Below are 17,920 nucleotides of genomic sequence, written 5' to 3' on the forward strand. Positions count from 1 at the left end.
CTAAAAGGTCTGAAAGGTCTCTGGCTGCTGTAGGAAGAGTGAAATGAGAGAGCGAATGAGATCAAAATTGGTGAAATCAGTTTGAAGGAAATAACAAGAATCCAGCTGTTGGGTGAGATAGCATAGATCAAGGTGGCAATAACAGAGACAATGAAAACTTGATTCAAATGGGGAAGAGATATTGGCTCCCAGCATATCGTAGAAGCCTGACACATTTCTCTAGAAACTATTAAATTCACGAACTGGATAGCATGAAAACAGTAGAAAATAGTTCATTATTTTCTCAAGAAAACATCATCAAACCATTTAACATTGGGAGAGTCAGTCTTGCATAGGAATGTCCTCATGTCCATAAACATCAGCCAACTCAAAATAGTCAAAGTCCAAGAGATGCCCCAGGGAACTCATTTATTCTGCCAACTTACACTTGACTGCCCACCCTCAGTCATCAGCATCATATTCAGACATACACACTGACATCCACACACAGCTATCAATCAAGCATTCTGGACTTCCTGTACCTAGAGATCAAAATTACAGTTTTATTGACTGCTCTTGATAGTGAAGAATGAATACTACAAGTCACTTGATTTTTCATCATGGTTCTCGGTGTATGTGACAAATTCTTCCAAACTTGAAGTGTATTTCTATAATATATACAATGTGTGTAAAAGTACTTCTGTGTGTGTGTGTGTGTATGTGTGTGTGTGTGGTTCTCCACTGTTTTCCTTCTGCAAGATGCTATAACTTTGAATTTAAAGAAGGAATTGTCACAGCAGCTTGAGATTTAATAACTATAAAATGATAAAAAGAGGCCACCTCAGGTAGAGTTTGCTTAGAGACAGAAGTCAGAGTAGATTCTGTTTTCTTTGGTCTCTGTGGTTTCAGTCATATGCCAACCATTTGGAAAGCACAGTCATTTCTGTTACCCTAAAACATACCGTAGCACAAGGTTTAGATGTCTAAATCTAAAGGGAGGTGTGTGATAATGAATCTGTGGCTATATCCTCAGATTGTATGCAAATTCATCCCTAATGAAGAAATGCAGGCATTCTTGGAGGAAACACTGGATGGCCTGGAAACTCTCAACCCCACGTGCACAAAGGCTTGTGGTATATGGATGATCACGGCCCTGAAGGAGCATGGGGCTGTGCTGGAAGATCAGGTGAACTGACACCCATTAGTGAAACTACAGAGTTCTAGCAAACTCCCATGCAGTTCTTCCTCTAATGGTTACTGTCTAATGGGAAGCAGGCAAGAGTTTCAGGGAGCTCAGCAGAGTCCCAACCTATATGTTAACAAGGTTGGATAGCCCAGCTAAATCTTTAATTATAATAACTTTCAAAACAAAATAGAGTACCTGCCTAGCATGGCCAAAACACTGTGTTCAATCACCAGCATGGTATAAACAGGGCAGAGTGTCACATGTCTGTTGTCCTATCACATAGGGAATGGAGGAAGGAGATTCAGGAGTTCAAGGCCATTATTAACTACATATGAACTTCAAGATCAGTCTGGGATACATGAGACTTACACACACATACACACACACACACACACACACACACACACACACACACACACACCTAAAAATGATTCCCATTCTGCCTGGTCAAAGGAAACAGCTCTGTCCTCTAGAAACTGGGTTAATAGATTTATAAGGCAGGAAAATGGGTAGGTGGGTGCCTCTGAGATGGCCACTAAGCCCTGGGCGGGGTGGGGGGGGCGGGAATGGAGGTCCAGTTCACTGCTGCTCTTCACATTGTTCTTTCACACCCCATTAGAGTGTGTTATCTGGAAAGCAAGGTTAACAATGGGTTGGTGAAAGTGCTAAGACATTTGTCACAGCTTGGGACTTAAGCAGAAGGAACAGAATTCAGATTCAGGAGTCTCTGTTAAGAGCTCCAAATGGAGACTGTCTATCTTGACACCTCAAGTCAAAGGCAGAACACACACCACTACTCTAAGTTTGACCAGCAAGAAAACTGAAGGAAAGAGGTTCTTAACCCACATCCCATATCAACAATCCTCAATTACACAGCTTTGGGTAAGGTTATTAGAAATCATTCCTGTCCTAATTACTTTCCAGTAAATTGTTTTCAAAAAAAATTCATAGTGAAACATGAGTTAGGCATGAGGCTAAACATAGGGAAATTGTAGTTGATAAGTATGGAATACCTGTGTGTTTGAGTGATTGGCATAAGGAGAGAAATTAATTAACAGAATATAGTAACAACTTTGAAAGGGAAATTAAACCCTCCCCAGTTATTATTAAACTGGGCCTTTGAGATAATCATCTTAAGGGATACTGGTAATGTTTTTTGAATAATTTAGAAAATGTTATGCCTATGTTAAAAATGTTAGGCTTATAATAAATATTCATACAGGGTAAGAAAGGGAAAGTTCTAGTAGAGGCAAAGTGTCTTTCTTTGCATAGATTCATGCCCTTATTCATATCAAAGAAAATTGAACATATATATAAAAGTATCTCCTACTGTCACTAGTCAACATCCGAATTAGGAGATGTGACTGCCATTTGTGATCCTCTGGGATGCATCTGTCTGCATCTCATTTGTGAAGTTACCCTCCTCTTATCACCCTCTTCCCCACATTTTCCAGCTTTATATGTGTGCAGTGTCCTTACCTACAAAGATTCCCTCCTCTCCCATCTCTGCCTTGCCCATGGCTCCTCCATGATTCTGGTTGCTTCTGGACCACCATTTGCCTTTTACCACCTGGAACCCAGTGTTTTGGGTAGACGACTGAAATACTTTATTGGATTCCCCACCCCCACCCCCAAGCTGTCACAAAAGACTGCACCTTTTTCCTTTTCAACATATTTCCCAAGAGTACTGATTACAATGCTCAGCATAGTGTATCCTTTTTCTAGTGCTCACTAAGCTGGGCTAAAAAGATACCCAGTTCTCCAGTAATGTTGAGTGAGAAAGGAGTCATGCATAGAAGAAATACTGCCTTTAACATTATGGCAACTCATCAATCACCCACTACACCTCCCTTGTACCATTCTCGAAGAGAGAAAAGTGACAACCCAATTTTTCCTTCTTAGCTACTGGAGATACTGAGCACAGCTTACCATCACATGCCAGTCCTCCGACAAAAGGAGGAAAGTTTTCAGTTCATGCTAGAAGCTGTCTCCCAGATCGCCAGTTTTCACATGGATGCAGTTGTTGTCAGCCTACTACAGAAGCCTCTGCCCTTTGACAGGTAGAGTCGAAAGCATCTGGCCCCTTCTCCCAGAAACAACCATCTATCTTACAAGGCATCGGGAAACATGTATTATTTGAGAGGAAGATAGCAAAGGTTGAAAACATCTCACCTGAACATCATTTTTAAAATTATATTTGAACCACAAGTAATATTTTTCCAAGCATTTTATTGAATGCAAAAGAGCTCCGCTTAAAATAGAAATTCACTGCATTTATAATAAGTACATAATGAAATTCAATATCCTTCCTCTTTCTGGTTTCCATCTGTTTGAATATTCGCATGCCTCAGAAACCCAAGGCCAAGTGCTGGGCTATTAAACAAACTACCACTATTGCCTCTTGACATAGTAGTGTATCTATCTGCCTTTGCAAGCATTGATTCATCATAACATAACTTTAAAGTTAAGTCAGATGGAAAATCTCACAGTCCAGAGAGTTGTGCTTTACCTATCAGCTTCATGACTTGTTGTTCTAGGGACACAAAGACGCTGTGGAAGGCACTGGCTGAAAACCCAGCCTCTAGTGGCAAACTCATGAGAGCCCTGATAAAGAAATTGGATGCCAGGTTAGAGGATGACATGGCCGGCATAGATGCAATTTCAGTAAGTTGGATATTTGATCACTCACTTCTGTCTGTGTTTTAATCTGTGACCTGTTCCCACCTGGTTCCAGATGCTGGAGTGTTAATCATATTTCAGAAGTGCCCTGAATTTAACTATAATCTAGTTCATGTTAGACAATGTGGTAGCAGTATTGTCTGTGGTTAATCATTTTCAGAAACAAATTTGTCATCAGCACCCAAAGCAAATCTATTTCCAAATTAGTCTTCAGTATATCCAGATCCAGATGACTGTTGTTGTTTGTTATCATCATCATTGAAAATCCCCCATGCTGGAAAATGTGTCATTTTCCCATGATGTGTCTACCTGAAGTCATGATGCCAGCATGGCAGTCCTAAGAAACCCAGCCTGTTGAGTGATTTAGAGGCCAGTTCATGTTCCTTTTCTGTATGTTTTTATTGTGGGCATGCTTAAATTAGAAAACAATCCCTGAGACAAAGAACACACTTCTGTAGCAGCCTTGCAGGAACGAAATCTTCTTGACTGGGAGGTCCTTTGTTCCCTCAGGTGGCCTGTGCTATGTATGAAGTGATCTTAACAGGGACTCATGTCACTCACTTGTATCCAGAGCTGTTCACCCTCCTCCTGAAGCTGGTCAGCTGCTCACTGGGCCAGAAAATGCCAACTTCTACCTTGAGTCAAAGGCGACGTGTAATGCAGCTTGGGGAACGGCAGCAGACTCCAGACCCCTGCAGGTAAATGGCCCATCAGGAAAAGTCTTCCTTTAATGGTCCTGACCCACACTCCTGAAGAGGAGATGGGGAAGTCACCCTGTGCCTTTTGCCCTGGTATCAGATCCTTTTGGAATGCACAAAGCTTTAGAGTCCTTTCACTATGACTCCAGGCCTGGCAGTTCCTTTTTCCTGAGGCAATACCCAGGATACCTGCCTAAAATGGTCACATGAGGAGTGAGGGGTCTGCTTTCTTCCCTAAAGGACCCACATTGTTTCTGTTATCGATATCTTCCTGGGAAAGTTAGAATTCTTTGATAATGAAGGTCACACAGAAAGCAGAAAATATGGAATATTCCATCCAGTCTAAGACCTCACCATTGACAAAAGCAGTCTCAATCCATATAACATTAAGGAAAAGGAGGCCATGAATCAGTACCTTCTTTTCTTTTATTTAAAAAGATAATTTTTGTTTAAAAATTTTTAATACATTTTTATCATTTTTTCTCTCCTCCATCTTCTCCAAGACCCTCCCAACCTCCCTATCCACACAACTTTATATTCTCTCTCTTTCTCTCTCTCTAAAACACAAAAAAAATTAAAATAACAAACACAAGACCATAAGACAAAAAAAAATGCCAAAATAAAACAAAAAGCATGAGGCTTATTATATTTCTTATATTTTTATATGATTGTTTTATATTCTTCTAGAAACCTGTTGAGAATTGGAAGGTATAGATTCTTATTTTATATCATGTCACTCTGCTTCCCTGACCTTTTACATAGCTTTTCATTCCAATGTCAGATCATAATGCAACCTTTTGTAAGACATTTTAACAGAATTTAGACTCAGCACATGCTGTCCTGAAAATACATGTTACTTCATCAAAGTGACAGCAGTTTAAAGGGCCATATTTGAATCCAAACATGCATAGTGGGTGCAGAGACAACAGCAGCTACGTTGCAGCAACTGACAGTAAGTTCACAGTAAGATGCAACCTGATCTCAAAGATCCAGTAAAATATGCTGGTTTTCACTTTCCATTTGTAGGGTTTGGCTTGGTTTGTTTTTTTATTGTTTTTCCCCTATGGGAAGTTGACAACATTTTGTGACATTATCTACTCATCACCTGTTGTCCCATTGACCCCAAAATGAAAGTGTGAGAGTAGAGCTGTCATATTTTTGTCTTGAACAACATCCACTAATCTAAGGTTGGGAGAGAATTATAAGAAGTAGGAAGAAAAAGCTAGGGAACTCATAACTTCCTCTGTAGGAATAATTTACACCTGTGGCATCTGCTGTCTTCTCTAGACTCTCAGCTGCAACTCTGAAATGCTTGCAAGCCCAAGCCATGAAAGAAGGCCTTGCGAAAGAATCTGATGAAGGCGACAATTTGTGGAACCTACTTAGCAATCCTGATTCCCATCACATAGGCGTATGTGCACTGGCCAGGTGATATGCCATGATCTAGAAGTGGATACAAAAGAGAAAAACAAAAGCCAAGAATGAAGATGCAACCTCACTGATAACAACTCACATCAACACAAAGGCAGAAAGGGGAAGGAAGGGGAAGATACTGGTGTTTCAGCCCCAGGCTACCACTTCCCTTAAAAACAAAAATGATTCAAATGAACTACTTTAGATAAACCATATAAACCAACTACTTGAATGGGCCATTTTAAAATGTAAGGCTTGGCAGTAAAGAGCCTCTAAATACACTACAGCTTTTTCCATTAGAAGGGAATTAAGTCCCTTTTTTTAATAATAATATTTTTTATTTAAATTTGAAACAAGCTTGTTTTACATATCAATCCCAGTTCCCTCACCCTCCCCTTGTCCCCTGCCCACCCCTCATCCCATCCCTTTTCTGCTCCCCAGGGAGGGTGAGGCCTTCCATGGGAGATCTAAATATTAAGTCCCTTTTAAAATGTGTATTTTCCAGGAGCATGGCTGTCTGGCAACATGGTGTCATACTGGATATCATGGAACATCTATTTTCCTCTCTCACTTCCTCCTCTGAGAACTACCGGATAACTGGCACTGCCTTCTTCTCTGAGGTAAGGAAGAATGGCCATCAGGGCACATCCATTGGTCCCTTGCTGTATTTCTCATGTAAGATATGGAGCTCAAGGTGCCCTTCAAGGGAAGTTTCAATAGTGAAGGGACCCATCCCTCCAAAGATGCATAATCAAGGAATGAAAGGGAAAAGAAATCTCTCTCTCAACTGGCTCCTCCTGCCTTTTGTGGAAACCAAACTCCAGGTCAGGGAAGTAAGAATTGTAAAGGTGAGGGGGACAAAACACAAGGTCAGCAGGTGACACAGAGACTAGCCAATCCAGAGAAGGAACTGTGATCAGAAACTTCTGTCTCTGATGGTCCAGTTTCCTTTGAGAAAAATCCTGCTATCCAGAATAGTCTGGTCCTCATTACTTGACCTATGGGTGGCTCACATCTAGAGCTAGGCAGATTCGAGAGATTAGCTGGTTCACTCAGGTGCTTCCTTCCTCTGCTCCACAGCAGTTAGGACCCATCTTTAATTGTAGTTAAGGTGCCTTGAGTTGCCCCTGCGGGGAGGTTTTCTAAAAGAGATGAGTTTGTTGATTTCAGCTTATGAAGGAGCCAATCCTCTGGAAGCATGGAAACCTTCGTGATGTGCTGGTTTTCATGGATCAGAGTGCATGGGATTCCAATGCTGTTCTGAGGCAAATGGCCATTCGAGGACTGGGCAACACAGCATGTGGGGCTCCTCACAAGGTAAGAGGCATTCTTGGGGGAAAGGATTTGTTTAAGTGGAGTTTCCAGGTACCCCCATTTGGTAGCTTCATGGAAATGAAGTGAAAATCCCAACAAGCTAGCTCAAGTAGCAGCTTTGGGGTTGAAGTACATGTGGAGTCCATTACAGTCTCTGCGCCTGTGAATTCCTACCCCTATTCAAGAAAACACGTGAAATAATTTTATAGATCAGGAGGCCTTCTTTCCTAACAGGTGAAGAAACATAAGCAGATCATACTAGAATCTGTCATCAGAGGCCTGTACCACTTGGCTCGCACTGAAGTTGTCTGTGAGAGCTTGAAGGCTCTGAAAAAGATCCTGGAGCTGCTCACAGAAAGGGACATCAGCTTCTACTTCAAGGAAATAGTGCTGCAAACAAGAACCTTCTTTGAAGACGTAAGTGAGCTTCTTGGGAGCCTCCCTTCCCTGGAAGAAGTGAGGAAACCAAGGAAGGTCCCGGTACTGCATGGAGGTGACTGTGGGTGCCCCACCATCAATTTGGGGCCACTCTCAAGGACATCTGCAAACAGCTCCCATACAGGCTGCTGCCTCCCAACATCTCACTGCCTGAGCATACTCCCTGGCCCAGAAAACACAACTGACCTAAACATAGTGATGTATAATTGTTGCCAAGATGGCTAGCCCTGGGTTGAAACTTGCACAAATGTCTTAGGTTCTTGATTCCACAGAAGGTTTGAGTATTGTTTGCCTGTGAGGTCAGTGCACCCATAAATGCCTCTTTCTTTCCTTTCTTAAGTTTCCTATCTGATTCTTATTCCCCAGGTTTTTTTCCTGGGTGTATCGCCCAAGTAATTTGCTAACACCTCATATGTTTTAGGGAATACCCAAACTGGGATAATTCCTAGTTCCTCCAACATGATCCCAAGTTCAAGGAGTCATTTCATCCAGGAGGCAGCCAACTGTAATGCATGAACCAAATCCAGCCTACACTCTGAATTTGTCAATAAAGTTTTATTGGAACACAGCCACACTTACTAATGATATATTGCCTGTAGCTGCTTTCACAGTCTACCTGCAGAGCTGTAAACTGATGGAGGGACTATGGAGCTCATAAATTTTAACTTACTTGACTGATCACAAAAGATCAATTAACAACCCTAAGTGATGGAGAGTATTCCACAAACTGTATTTTAGTATTGTTTGTTTATTTATTCACTGCTATGGATGTAAAAAATTTGTTTCACAGCAACTTCAGCCTAATATTTTGAGGTCTATAGATGTCTCCTCAAGTCCTGTTACTGGGAGAGCTGCTAGCTTCTCTTCACAAAGAGAAAGACTTCATTACATTCCTTATCTTCTGGTCTCCAGATGGAAAACTTCAATTTCAAAAACCTAATTTTTCTATTCATTATCTATTTTATAGGCCACTGACTAAGTTTAATCTCTTATTGAGGCCTAAAAAATATTAAATAGTATTTAAGGAAATAATACTTTTCAAGTACAACATTTCTCTATTTACTTACTTCAAATTTTTAATATTTCTCTTTCTTCCTGAAACTTTAATGATTTATTAGCTTTGGATCTACAGATTTTAATATATAATGTATGCCCACAAAAGTTCTAAACTGTTGCATTTTTGCATTTTTTACTTTATATTCTAGTGTAGCCAGGCATATGAAAACAGCTTTCTACTGTTTTCTTTCATTTTTCTTTAATTTAATTTTCTTTAATTCTCAAGTTACCTCAAAATGCTTCCTGGGCTCCTACCCAATGTAGAATTTTCTGAGGAAAAACAAAAGTTTATTTTTTTTCACCACACAGATAATTGATACCAATCCTCAACAAGGGACTGACTGAAGTCTGCTTTTCCGGCCCCATCTGTTAGATTCCCTGGGTTCTTGTTGAAATAATAACATTTCTCTTGGATCTGAGCCCCAAGTAAGCCAAAAGTCTTCTTGACAGTTTCCAAGCAATGTTTCACAGCCATACTTTAAAAGGCGGGGGAGGGAGGAGCAAGATCTTCCTGGTTATTAGGGTAGTCATTTCTCACTCACAGTAGGAATTAATTCCATCACATGTGAATAAAAATTTTATAAAACCTAGATGTTAGTAAAGATGCACAAATCTCCCTCTAGCAGGGTCGCCTTCCTACAAATGTGCATGACTCTGTAATGCTTTGCCCTCTGTATTTTATTGGAGGGTAGGCATGCAATCCCATGGTCCATCAACTTTCCTCCTGTTTTCTTCTCAGTGTGTCCATGCTTTCCTGTAATTCTCAAAGCAATCACTTCACTCAACTGAAAAATAAGAACATTGAACTTGACAGACATTTCCTAATTTTTAAAGCAGTTTTGTGGACCTGAACAAAAAACTCATCTTTGCTTCTCTTGCTTGTTGCGACTCTGAACCAGGTCAACAAGTTGCACACTTATGATAACAGAGGCTTCCCCCATCATCTCACACCTTGCTCCTTGAAATCATTTCCAACTGTCCTGGAAAAAAAAATAAGATTCTCCATGACTTCATATATTCACAAGTTTTTGTTTGACCTGAGACTCAATGTCAGGATTCCTGAGCAACTTTTTGTCCCTTTACAAAATATTTGGAATCTTGAAGAAGAACAATGGACTTATGCAGCTTAGATAAGATGACTTGTAGCTTTAGGGTTAATTACACAACCAGGACATTTTATGAAAATACATAACAAAGGGGAACCCTCCTGCTTCCCACATTCCTATTTGTCCTTCTGCAATCATTTCTCCCCACAAAGGAAGAAATCTAGTCTTCAGTTCTGTAACATCACCCAAAACTGAGTCTGGGGGATTGCAGTCTTGGAATGGACAGAGGCAGTGACATGAATATACCAGTGCCCAGTTTCTAGACTTACTTCCTTTGTTGAAGTGTAGCAAAGTTGGGTGGGTACCAAGGGGATGTTGGCAGGGATATCCTGTGAGAGGATCCATTTGTCACCGCAGGAGCAAGATGACGTGAGACTGACCGCCATCTTCTTATTTGAGGATTTAGCATCCCTAACAGGAAGAAGATGGAAGATATTTTTTGCTGAAGAAGTAAAAAAGAGCATGATTTCCTTCCTTCTGCACCTCTGGGACCCAAACCCCAAGATTGGAGCTGTAAGTAGACCTGCAGACACCTTCACCTCTTTCCTGAGGACTGAAAAGTGTGAACTAGCCTGGTCTCTCTGAACTGGAAGCCAGCTCAGAGATCACCGTTCAGAAATGAACCCAAAAAGACACTTCACCAATTCAGAATTCTGTTTCATCATCTCTTTCCACCTTTTTCCTCCTTTCAAGCCACAGGTCTTTACTGTTTCTTTCACTGTGTCAGTGGGCAGTTACTTCCTTCTGGAAGATGACCCCAGAAGATGACTGCAATAACAAAATCTCTGTGTTCTAGGCTTGTCGTGATGTCTTGGTCATCTGCATCCCTTTCCTGGGCCTTCAGGAGCTGTATGGAATATTAGACCACCTCCTTGAACAGGACCTGCCACGGGCCAGGGATTTCTACAGGCAATTCTGCATGAAACTGGTGAGTGTGCAGCATACAGTGCCACCAAAATAGCAAGACAGGAGTCTAGACAACCCTCATGAGCATACACATAATTGGTATCAATCTCTAGTGAAGAGATTACTGAAGTCTCCTCTTTGAGTCACATCTCTTATATTTCCTGTGCTGTTTTTGCTGTTGTTGAAATAATAAAAACAGGGCCAGGATAGCCTTGCAAGGATGGCAATGATCCCTAGTATTCTCACGTATCACCCTGTCCCTCAAGGCCAATGAAGATCCTTTCTTCTGTGGTCCTGAAACCATATCTGTTAACTAGTAAAGAACCAGTGCCTTCCTTATTAAATCAGTATTGAAACGGCTGTAAGACAACTTTCAGTCAAACAGCAAACAGCTGTGGGTATTGGCTAACCTTGAGGGGTTTCTCCTGAGACATATGGAATGATAAGGGTCACTTTCCAATTGCTCTCTTTAAAATGAACCGCCTCTCTACCAGGCCAAGAAGAACCAGGAAATTCTGTGGATCCTCCACACACATTCATTCACCTTCTTCACCAGCAGCTGGGAGATGATCAGGAGTGCAGCTGTCAAACTCACGGGTGAGCCCCCTCCCAGGCCTGCCCCACTTGTGTCTGTTCTTCTCTTATTTTACATATCAATCCCAGTTCCCTCTCCCGCCCTCCCATGGCCCCCCACCCCCTCCCATCCTTTCCCCCACCCACCCACTCCACAGTTAGGGTGATAGCTTCCAGGAAGGGTCAACAAAATCTGTCAAGTCATTTGGAGTAGGGACTAGGCCCTCCCTCTTGCCTCTAGGTTAAGGAAGAATCCCTGCATGGGGAATGTGCTCCCAAAGTCCTTTTGTGCACCAGGGATACATCCTGGTTCTACTGTCTGAGGTCACTTAGACTTCCCAGTCCTTCTGGCTGAGACCCACATTCAGCCTGTCTGAGTTTGTCCAATGATGGTTTCCCAGCTGTCAGTCTGGGGGTCCATTAGCTCCTCCTTGTTCAAGTCAGCTGTCTCTGTGGGTTTCTGTAGCCTGGTCTTGTCCTCCCTCTCTGCATCTGGATTCCAGTTTGGCTCAGTGTTTAGCTGTGGGTGTCTGCTTCTGTTTCCCTCAGTTACTAGATGAGGACTCCATGATGGTGAATAAGTTAGTCATCAATCTCATTATCAGGAAGGGCATTTATGGTAGCCTTTCCACTGATGTTCATATTGTTATTTGGGGTCAGTCTTGTAGGTCTCCGGATATTTGTCTAGAGTCAGTTTTCTCTTCAAACCTATAATGGCTCCCTCTTTTATGGCATCTCTCTCTGTCTCTCTCTGTCTCTGTATGTCTCTGTCTCTCTGTCTCTCTCTCTCCCTCTCATCTATTCCTCCCCTGACTCAGTCTTCCTAGTTCCACATGCTTTCCTCTCCTCCCCTTCTCTTTCTCCTAGCTCCCTCTCCACTCACTGCTGTTCTTTTGTTTCGTTCTCACTTTGACTGAAAACTGCCCCAGCATGAAACTGGTATGGCAGAGAAAGACAGGAGTGAAAGAAGTAGGAATAAATGAGCTATATGACTTGTGGTATCTGCTTTCCTTTCACATATCAAAATTTACATCCTCTTCTGATTCACCAGCACTTACTGGCTCCCGACTTGACTGAAGTCTTCCAGGCTCCAGGGCTTCCAAGCCTTTGCTCTTTCTTTTCCCAGTGTCCAGGTTCCTAGCCTCCACAGAATAAATATGTTGCTTTGCCCCATTTCTCCCTTTGAGCCACATTCTGCATCCTGAAGCTGAACACATAAGCATCAACATAATCGAAGTGAGAAGCACAACCATAGAGGGGGCCCTGGTTCTGCTGTGGTACATGGGGACATATCACCTCTCTGGATAGCCTCCCTGCCATGTCTGTGAAAGAGAAAAATGCATGACTATCTAGAGACATTTCTACTATGCAGTTCCAAGTGTTCTCTGCAAGCCATTTCTAACTAACTCATTCACAGTAAACAGGCCCACTGGTCTGCTTTCCATTTCAAATACTTTCTATTAGAACATGCACTCCATTGCTTTGATTATATTATAAATTTAACAAATGCAGAAACCCTATTACATGCAGGTTTGAAACACATGACAATACCTTCTCCCCAGCCAGGAAGGCCAATTTGTGAATTTTCCAAATAAACTGGATATGTAAACATTTTCCAAACACATTGCTCAAGACCCAACAGAAGTTCTCAAATTAGCCTCAGAAGCACATGGAGATTTTCATAATTGTTCAGTCACCCATGGATCCATTTGCCTTCTGACTAGCTCCAATCAGGCCCACTTTCCCCTTACAGTGAAGCCGGTAATGTTTTCTTTCATTGACTCTAGATGCCATTATTCTCCATTTGACCAGCCGATATGTGGAATTATTAGACCGAGAGCAACTCACGATGCGTAAGTACCATCCCTGCTTGACGCACATACTTTTGTTCCATTCTTAGAAAAGGAGAGGCTAACTGCTCCAAGTTCCAGATCAGCCCAAAAATAGAACACTTTGGCATCCAATCATTTTCTGAAGCTTCCTAGACCTTGGAATTTCTATGAATTGATGGCAGCCTCCAGGTCCACTTCTTTGTTGATTGATATCATTCCCAATCGAATATGAGTTATCCTGTTGCCTAAACCAGTTGATCAAAAAGGAATCATGGCTGCCTCTCCTCCTCCTCTTCCTTACACTCCTTTTCCTCTCCCTGATCCCTGTCCTCAGGACTGAAGCTTATAATTGCTAAGGACCCACTCTACCACCCAGCTATATCCTTCATCATTTTTTTACCTTTTAGAGTAGGAGATGAGCATTGACTTGGGTCCCATATGGGACTGCCTGTACAACAAGCACCAAAGGGCTATGTAAACTGGCCCTGGCTTGGTTGCTTTTCCTACTAAGCTCTGCTCTCCTTGTTCATTTAATTTTCCATCTCAGGGCTCCAAGCACTTCGGCAGGACCCCTGCATCAGTGTCCAGAGAGCTGCTGAAGCTGCCTTACAGACCCTCCTGAGAAGATGTAAAGAGACCAGCATCCCACTGTAAACCATCAAGAAATAAACCGCTAGGCTTTTTCTAAAACCAACTCCTGTCTTTGTCCTATGAACTCACAAGTTTACATCTTCTTGAAGGCAGATGTATTACCTAAGATTAGAATCTTCAAATGTTTTCCTTACTCTCCTGAGCTTGCCTTTCAGGTAGCTTGCATTGGTAATAGATATCATAAATTCATTTCAGAGACAGCCTATTATTTGATTGGTGACAGCGACACAGCTTTGTACAACGTAGTGCTCTCTCTTGAGAAACTTACATCCAAGCAGATACAGACACCAAAGAATGGCACAACCTGACCCAATTACACTACAGGAAAGAAAGCTAATGTTATCTTTTATACATAGGCCTCCATTTTTTTTTTAGACTTTAAATCACTACCCACAATCTTCTCCTTCTCAAATATTATCACATGATAAACTTTAACCTGTCTCTTGTATCCAAGGGTGTAATTTATGCATTTAAATGATGCTAGGTATTATTCTAAAACAGACCATTTCTGACATTCTGCTAAAAGGCAGTTTTAAGCCACAGAAATAAAGTATACATGTTCTGTGCACATGCATTGTGTGTGCATATATGTAGTAATGTTCTTTACATATCTAGATCACAATTATTTACTCTTTTCTAAAATACACTTTGAAAGTTATATGTGTATACAAATACATATACAATATTTAACAATCATTTAACAACCAACACTGTGACTCATTCTTGTGTATTCACAATGGTATTCATCTATTCCTCTAGGTCCCTGAAGATTCTGGCTAGTTACATTTCCTTATTCTCACCTTCAAAGTCTTCACAGAAGCATCTTTTGTTCCTTCAAAACCTAGAAACTAAAGTAGTCTTTTGAGTTGAAGCTGATGAACCTAAGGTCCATTTATTCATTCACTTAAACACTCATTATGTGCCTACAAACCTCATGACATTGTTACAGCCACTCAAAGCATAAAAATGAGGGGAAAAAATAGAACACCTCTCCTCGTGAAGCTAACTATGGAATCTTTGTGTATGGCTAGAGCAGTGGTTCTCAACCTATGTTCAAAACCCCTTTGGGCTGAATGGCCCTTTCATAGGAGTCACCTAAGACCAATGGAAAACAGAGATATTTGCTGTCCGATTCATAACAATAGTAAAATTACAGTTATGAAGTAGCAACAAAAATAACTTTATGGTTGGGGTCACCACACGTGATGAACTGTATTTAAAGGGTTGCAGAATTGAGAACTAGTCTCCAGCATGGTTTCCACTGGTCCTAGGTCCTGGTGTTTAAGCCCCCATGCAGTTTTTTTTTTTTCAACAATAAACAGGAATGACATTTATAAACAATAGAATGTTTCAGAAATGATAGCATGTGAATTTCAAGACAGGCTCTTCTTTTTTAATCAATAATCATATTTATTTAGTCTTTGTTGCATAGAAAACGCCATGCCATGGGGGGGGGTCATACAATGTATTTCAATCATACACACACACACACACACACACACACACAGCACACATCTACCCCCACATCTCTGCCCCTCTCCTCACATCATGTTCTCTTTTTTTTTTTTTTTTTAATAATATTGAATCTAATGGGTGCTATCCTTATACTCCTGGGTATAGGACAATATACTGGAGTTTGGTAAACCTTCCAGTAGCCACACCCTTAAAGAAAACTGACTCTCCCTCTTCCAGAAGCCATAAACTGTCCAGATATCCTCAGGAATGTGATCTGGTAAACCCTGTCTCCCTCCACATTAGAATGATGACTGGATTGATCTTGTGCAGGTCTTGTACAGGTCTTGTGCAGGTAACCACAGCTGTTATGAATTCTTGAGTATCATGGCCAAGATGGATTCTTGAAAGAATCACTCACTCCAGAGAAGCACTGCAATATAATGAGATTTCTAAGTCAGAAGCAAGCTAAACTATTCCCAAATTCCTGAGCCTCAAAACTGAGTGAGATGATGAATCTTTGGCAGTTTAAGCCACTAAATATTGGAAGTAATTTATTATGCACCAGTAGGTAATCATTCCTGAGGGGGTCCATGATCCCACCAAAATGACTTGCAAATTTCTATGTACAATCAAATAGATGTATTAGCTGGGTAATGGCCTTCATTAAATTATTAATGAATAACAAACTATTCCCAAGCATAACATATATGAAACAGAGCAAGAAAAACAATGCTGGGATATGGGCTTAATTGACCTCCTTAGGCAGGTTATTTTAAATCAAAGAACTTTTCAAAATAGCACTATCCAATGAAACTCTATTCACTGATTAAATAATTTCATATTTCTACACTAACTGATGTGATAGCTACTAAGCACATGCAGTGATTGGACAGTTGAAAGATGGTTTATCTATCTAAGAAACTAAAATTGAATTCCACTTAGTTTAATTAATTTTAAATGTGTATCCAAGTACAGTTTTCCATTATAGCACTGTGCTCAGTAACTTCAGAATGTATAGGGAAACCCTCAATAAGATTTCTTTGAGCTGGGTATGGTAATAAATGCCTTTCAGTGCCAGCACTCAACAGGTAAAGGCAAGAGGGTCAAGTACACAAGCTCTTCTATAGCTAACCATCACGTCCAAAGTCAACCTGGCCTATATGCAACTCTGTCTTTAAATCAAAATAAAACAAAAAACTATATGTTGTTTTGAGGCACACTAGAACTATAGGTAATTCTCAATGGTACTATAAGTTTGACACAGAACTTTTTCCAATAGTTCTTCATATATCTATATAATACCTAGATCAACTGACCCACAGAATAAACCAAATAAATTAGTCAGGCTTCGTAACAGAAGAAACTTTGATCTTCTCCTCAATCCCTTCCATTAATCTCTCCCACCCACTGTTATTGCCCCCAGACAGTTAGCACCAGTACCCCAATCAGGCCTCCAAGTGCCCTTAGTGCTTCTTCCTGAAGATGTAAATACAAGCACATTAGCATAAAGAGGAAGAGTTCTTGTCAGTCTCAGGGAATTAATGGCATATAGGAAATATGTGTTAACTTCCTATAGGAGAAGCTGTGGGTCCCTGTTAGTCACTCCTGTTGTTTGCCTCACTCTTGCATGTGCAATCACTTTTCAACTCACATTTGCTGTAAGAAAGATTCGGGCAATGTTCACAAACTGCCCAAAAGGTCCAGCAACTGATGTAGAAGGCTATGAATCATATTGTTTTGCAATTCTGCTTGCTTCCCCCAACAAGGAGAACCAGTGCTCTGCTGGTAAATTGGAGATGTTTAGTTCTGCTGACCCTTACATAAGAAGTTTTACTGGAATAGAGAACAGAGATTACAGATGGGAAGAAACAAAAAAGCTTCCAGTGGAAGTCGGAGGAAAAGCTTGGCTGGAATTGTCTCTTCAATGCCAGAGTTTCAAAGATAAGATCCAGTATCAAGTATTTCACCAGGAATCTGCAAGAGATTCTGAAATTAAGCAAATTGTTTCTTTTTTAATTTTTTTAAATTTATTTTATATAACAAAGTCCATTTAAATGAAAACAAACATTTATACACAATATTTGGGAATTGGGGCATTGTTCTTTCCAAACTACTTTTGCTGGTAAGGGGTGCTGTCATGGGGGATTCGAAGAAGATTCAGATATCCTGGCTGTAGTCTGTATGGCTGCTTTGTCCAGCTGTTTTGAATGTAGGATCACCTCGTACTCTTTTTCAGGCGGTCTGGCGTGATCAAACCACATTAGTCTGGAAGGAATCCACATCTTTTCATTTTCTGTGGAAACAAAAATAGAAATCCTTTTCCCCAGTAACTTGTTCTTCAACTTAAATTTTGGAGTCAAAGCGTTTTTTGTTTTTTTTTTAATTTATTATTTTACATGTCGATCCCAGTTCCCTCTCCTTCCCTCCCTCCCCTTAAGCCCTCCCTCCCTCCTTCCCTCCCTTTTACCCTCTCTGCCCTCTCACATGCACTCTAAACACCCTCCCCTCCCAACCCCCCACCACAATACCATATGTAGGGGAATGCCATCCAGTTGGGGTCATGTAGATCTGACAGGTCCTGTGAAGTAGGGACTAGGGCTTCTCTCCTGTCTCTAGATTAATGCAGTTATCCCT

General features: G+C 41.0%; 1 protein-coding gene across 1 annotated transcript in view; it reads left to right on the forward strand.

Annotated features, from left to right (window-relative positions):
• Positions 1-13,874, forward strand: part of Mroh2b (maestro heat like repeat family member 2B) — a 59,350-nt gene extending 45,476 nt beyond the window's left edge. The window contains exons 30-42 of the mRNA XM_051182492.1: positions 1,013-1,165; positions 3,068-3,225; positions 3,703-3,829; positions 4,355-4,542; positions 5,830-5,970; positions 6,461-6,575; positions 7,126-7,272; positions 7,504-7,686; positions 10,227-10,382; positions 10,666-10,797; positions 11,270-11,372; positions 13,136-13,201; positions 13,728-13,874. Coding sequence (XP_051038449.1) covers positions 1,013-1,165; positions 3,068-3,225; positions 3,703-3,829; positions 4,355-4,542; positions 5,830-5,970; positions 6,461-6,575; positions 7,126-7,272; positions 7,504-7,686; positions 10,227-10,382; positions 10,666-10,797; positions 11,270-11,372; positions 13,136-13,201; positions 13,728-13,834 — 1,776 coding nt within the window. The 3' untranslated portion in view covers positions 13,835-13,874. The remainder of the gene's footprint in view (positions 1-1,012; positions 1,166-3,067; positions 3,226-3,702; positions 3,830-4,354; positions 4,543-5,829; positions 5,971-6,460; positions 6,576-7,125; positions 7,273-7,503; positions 7,687-10,226; positions 10,383-10,665; positions 10,798-11,269; positions 11,373-13,135; positions 13,202-13,727) is intronic.
• The last annotated feature ends 4,046 nt before the right edge of the window (positions 13,875-17,920 follow it).

This window comes from Phodopus roborovskii, unplaced genomic scaffold (genome assembly GCF_943737965.1).
Source record: "Phodopus roborovskii unplaced genomic scaffold, PHOROB, whole genome shotgun sequence".
Taxonomy (NCBI): Eukaryota; Metazoa; Chordata; class Mammalia; order Rodentia; family Cricetidae; genus Phodopus; species Phodopus roborovskii.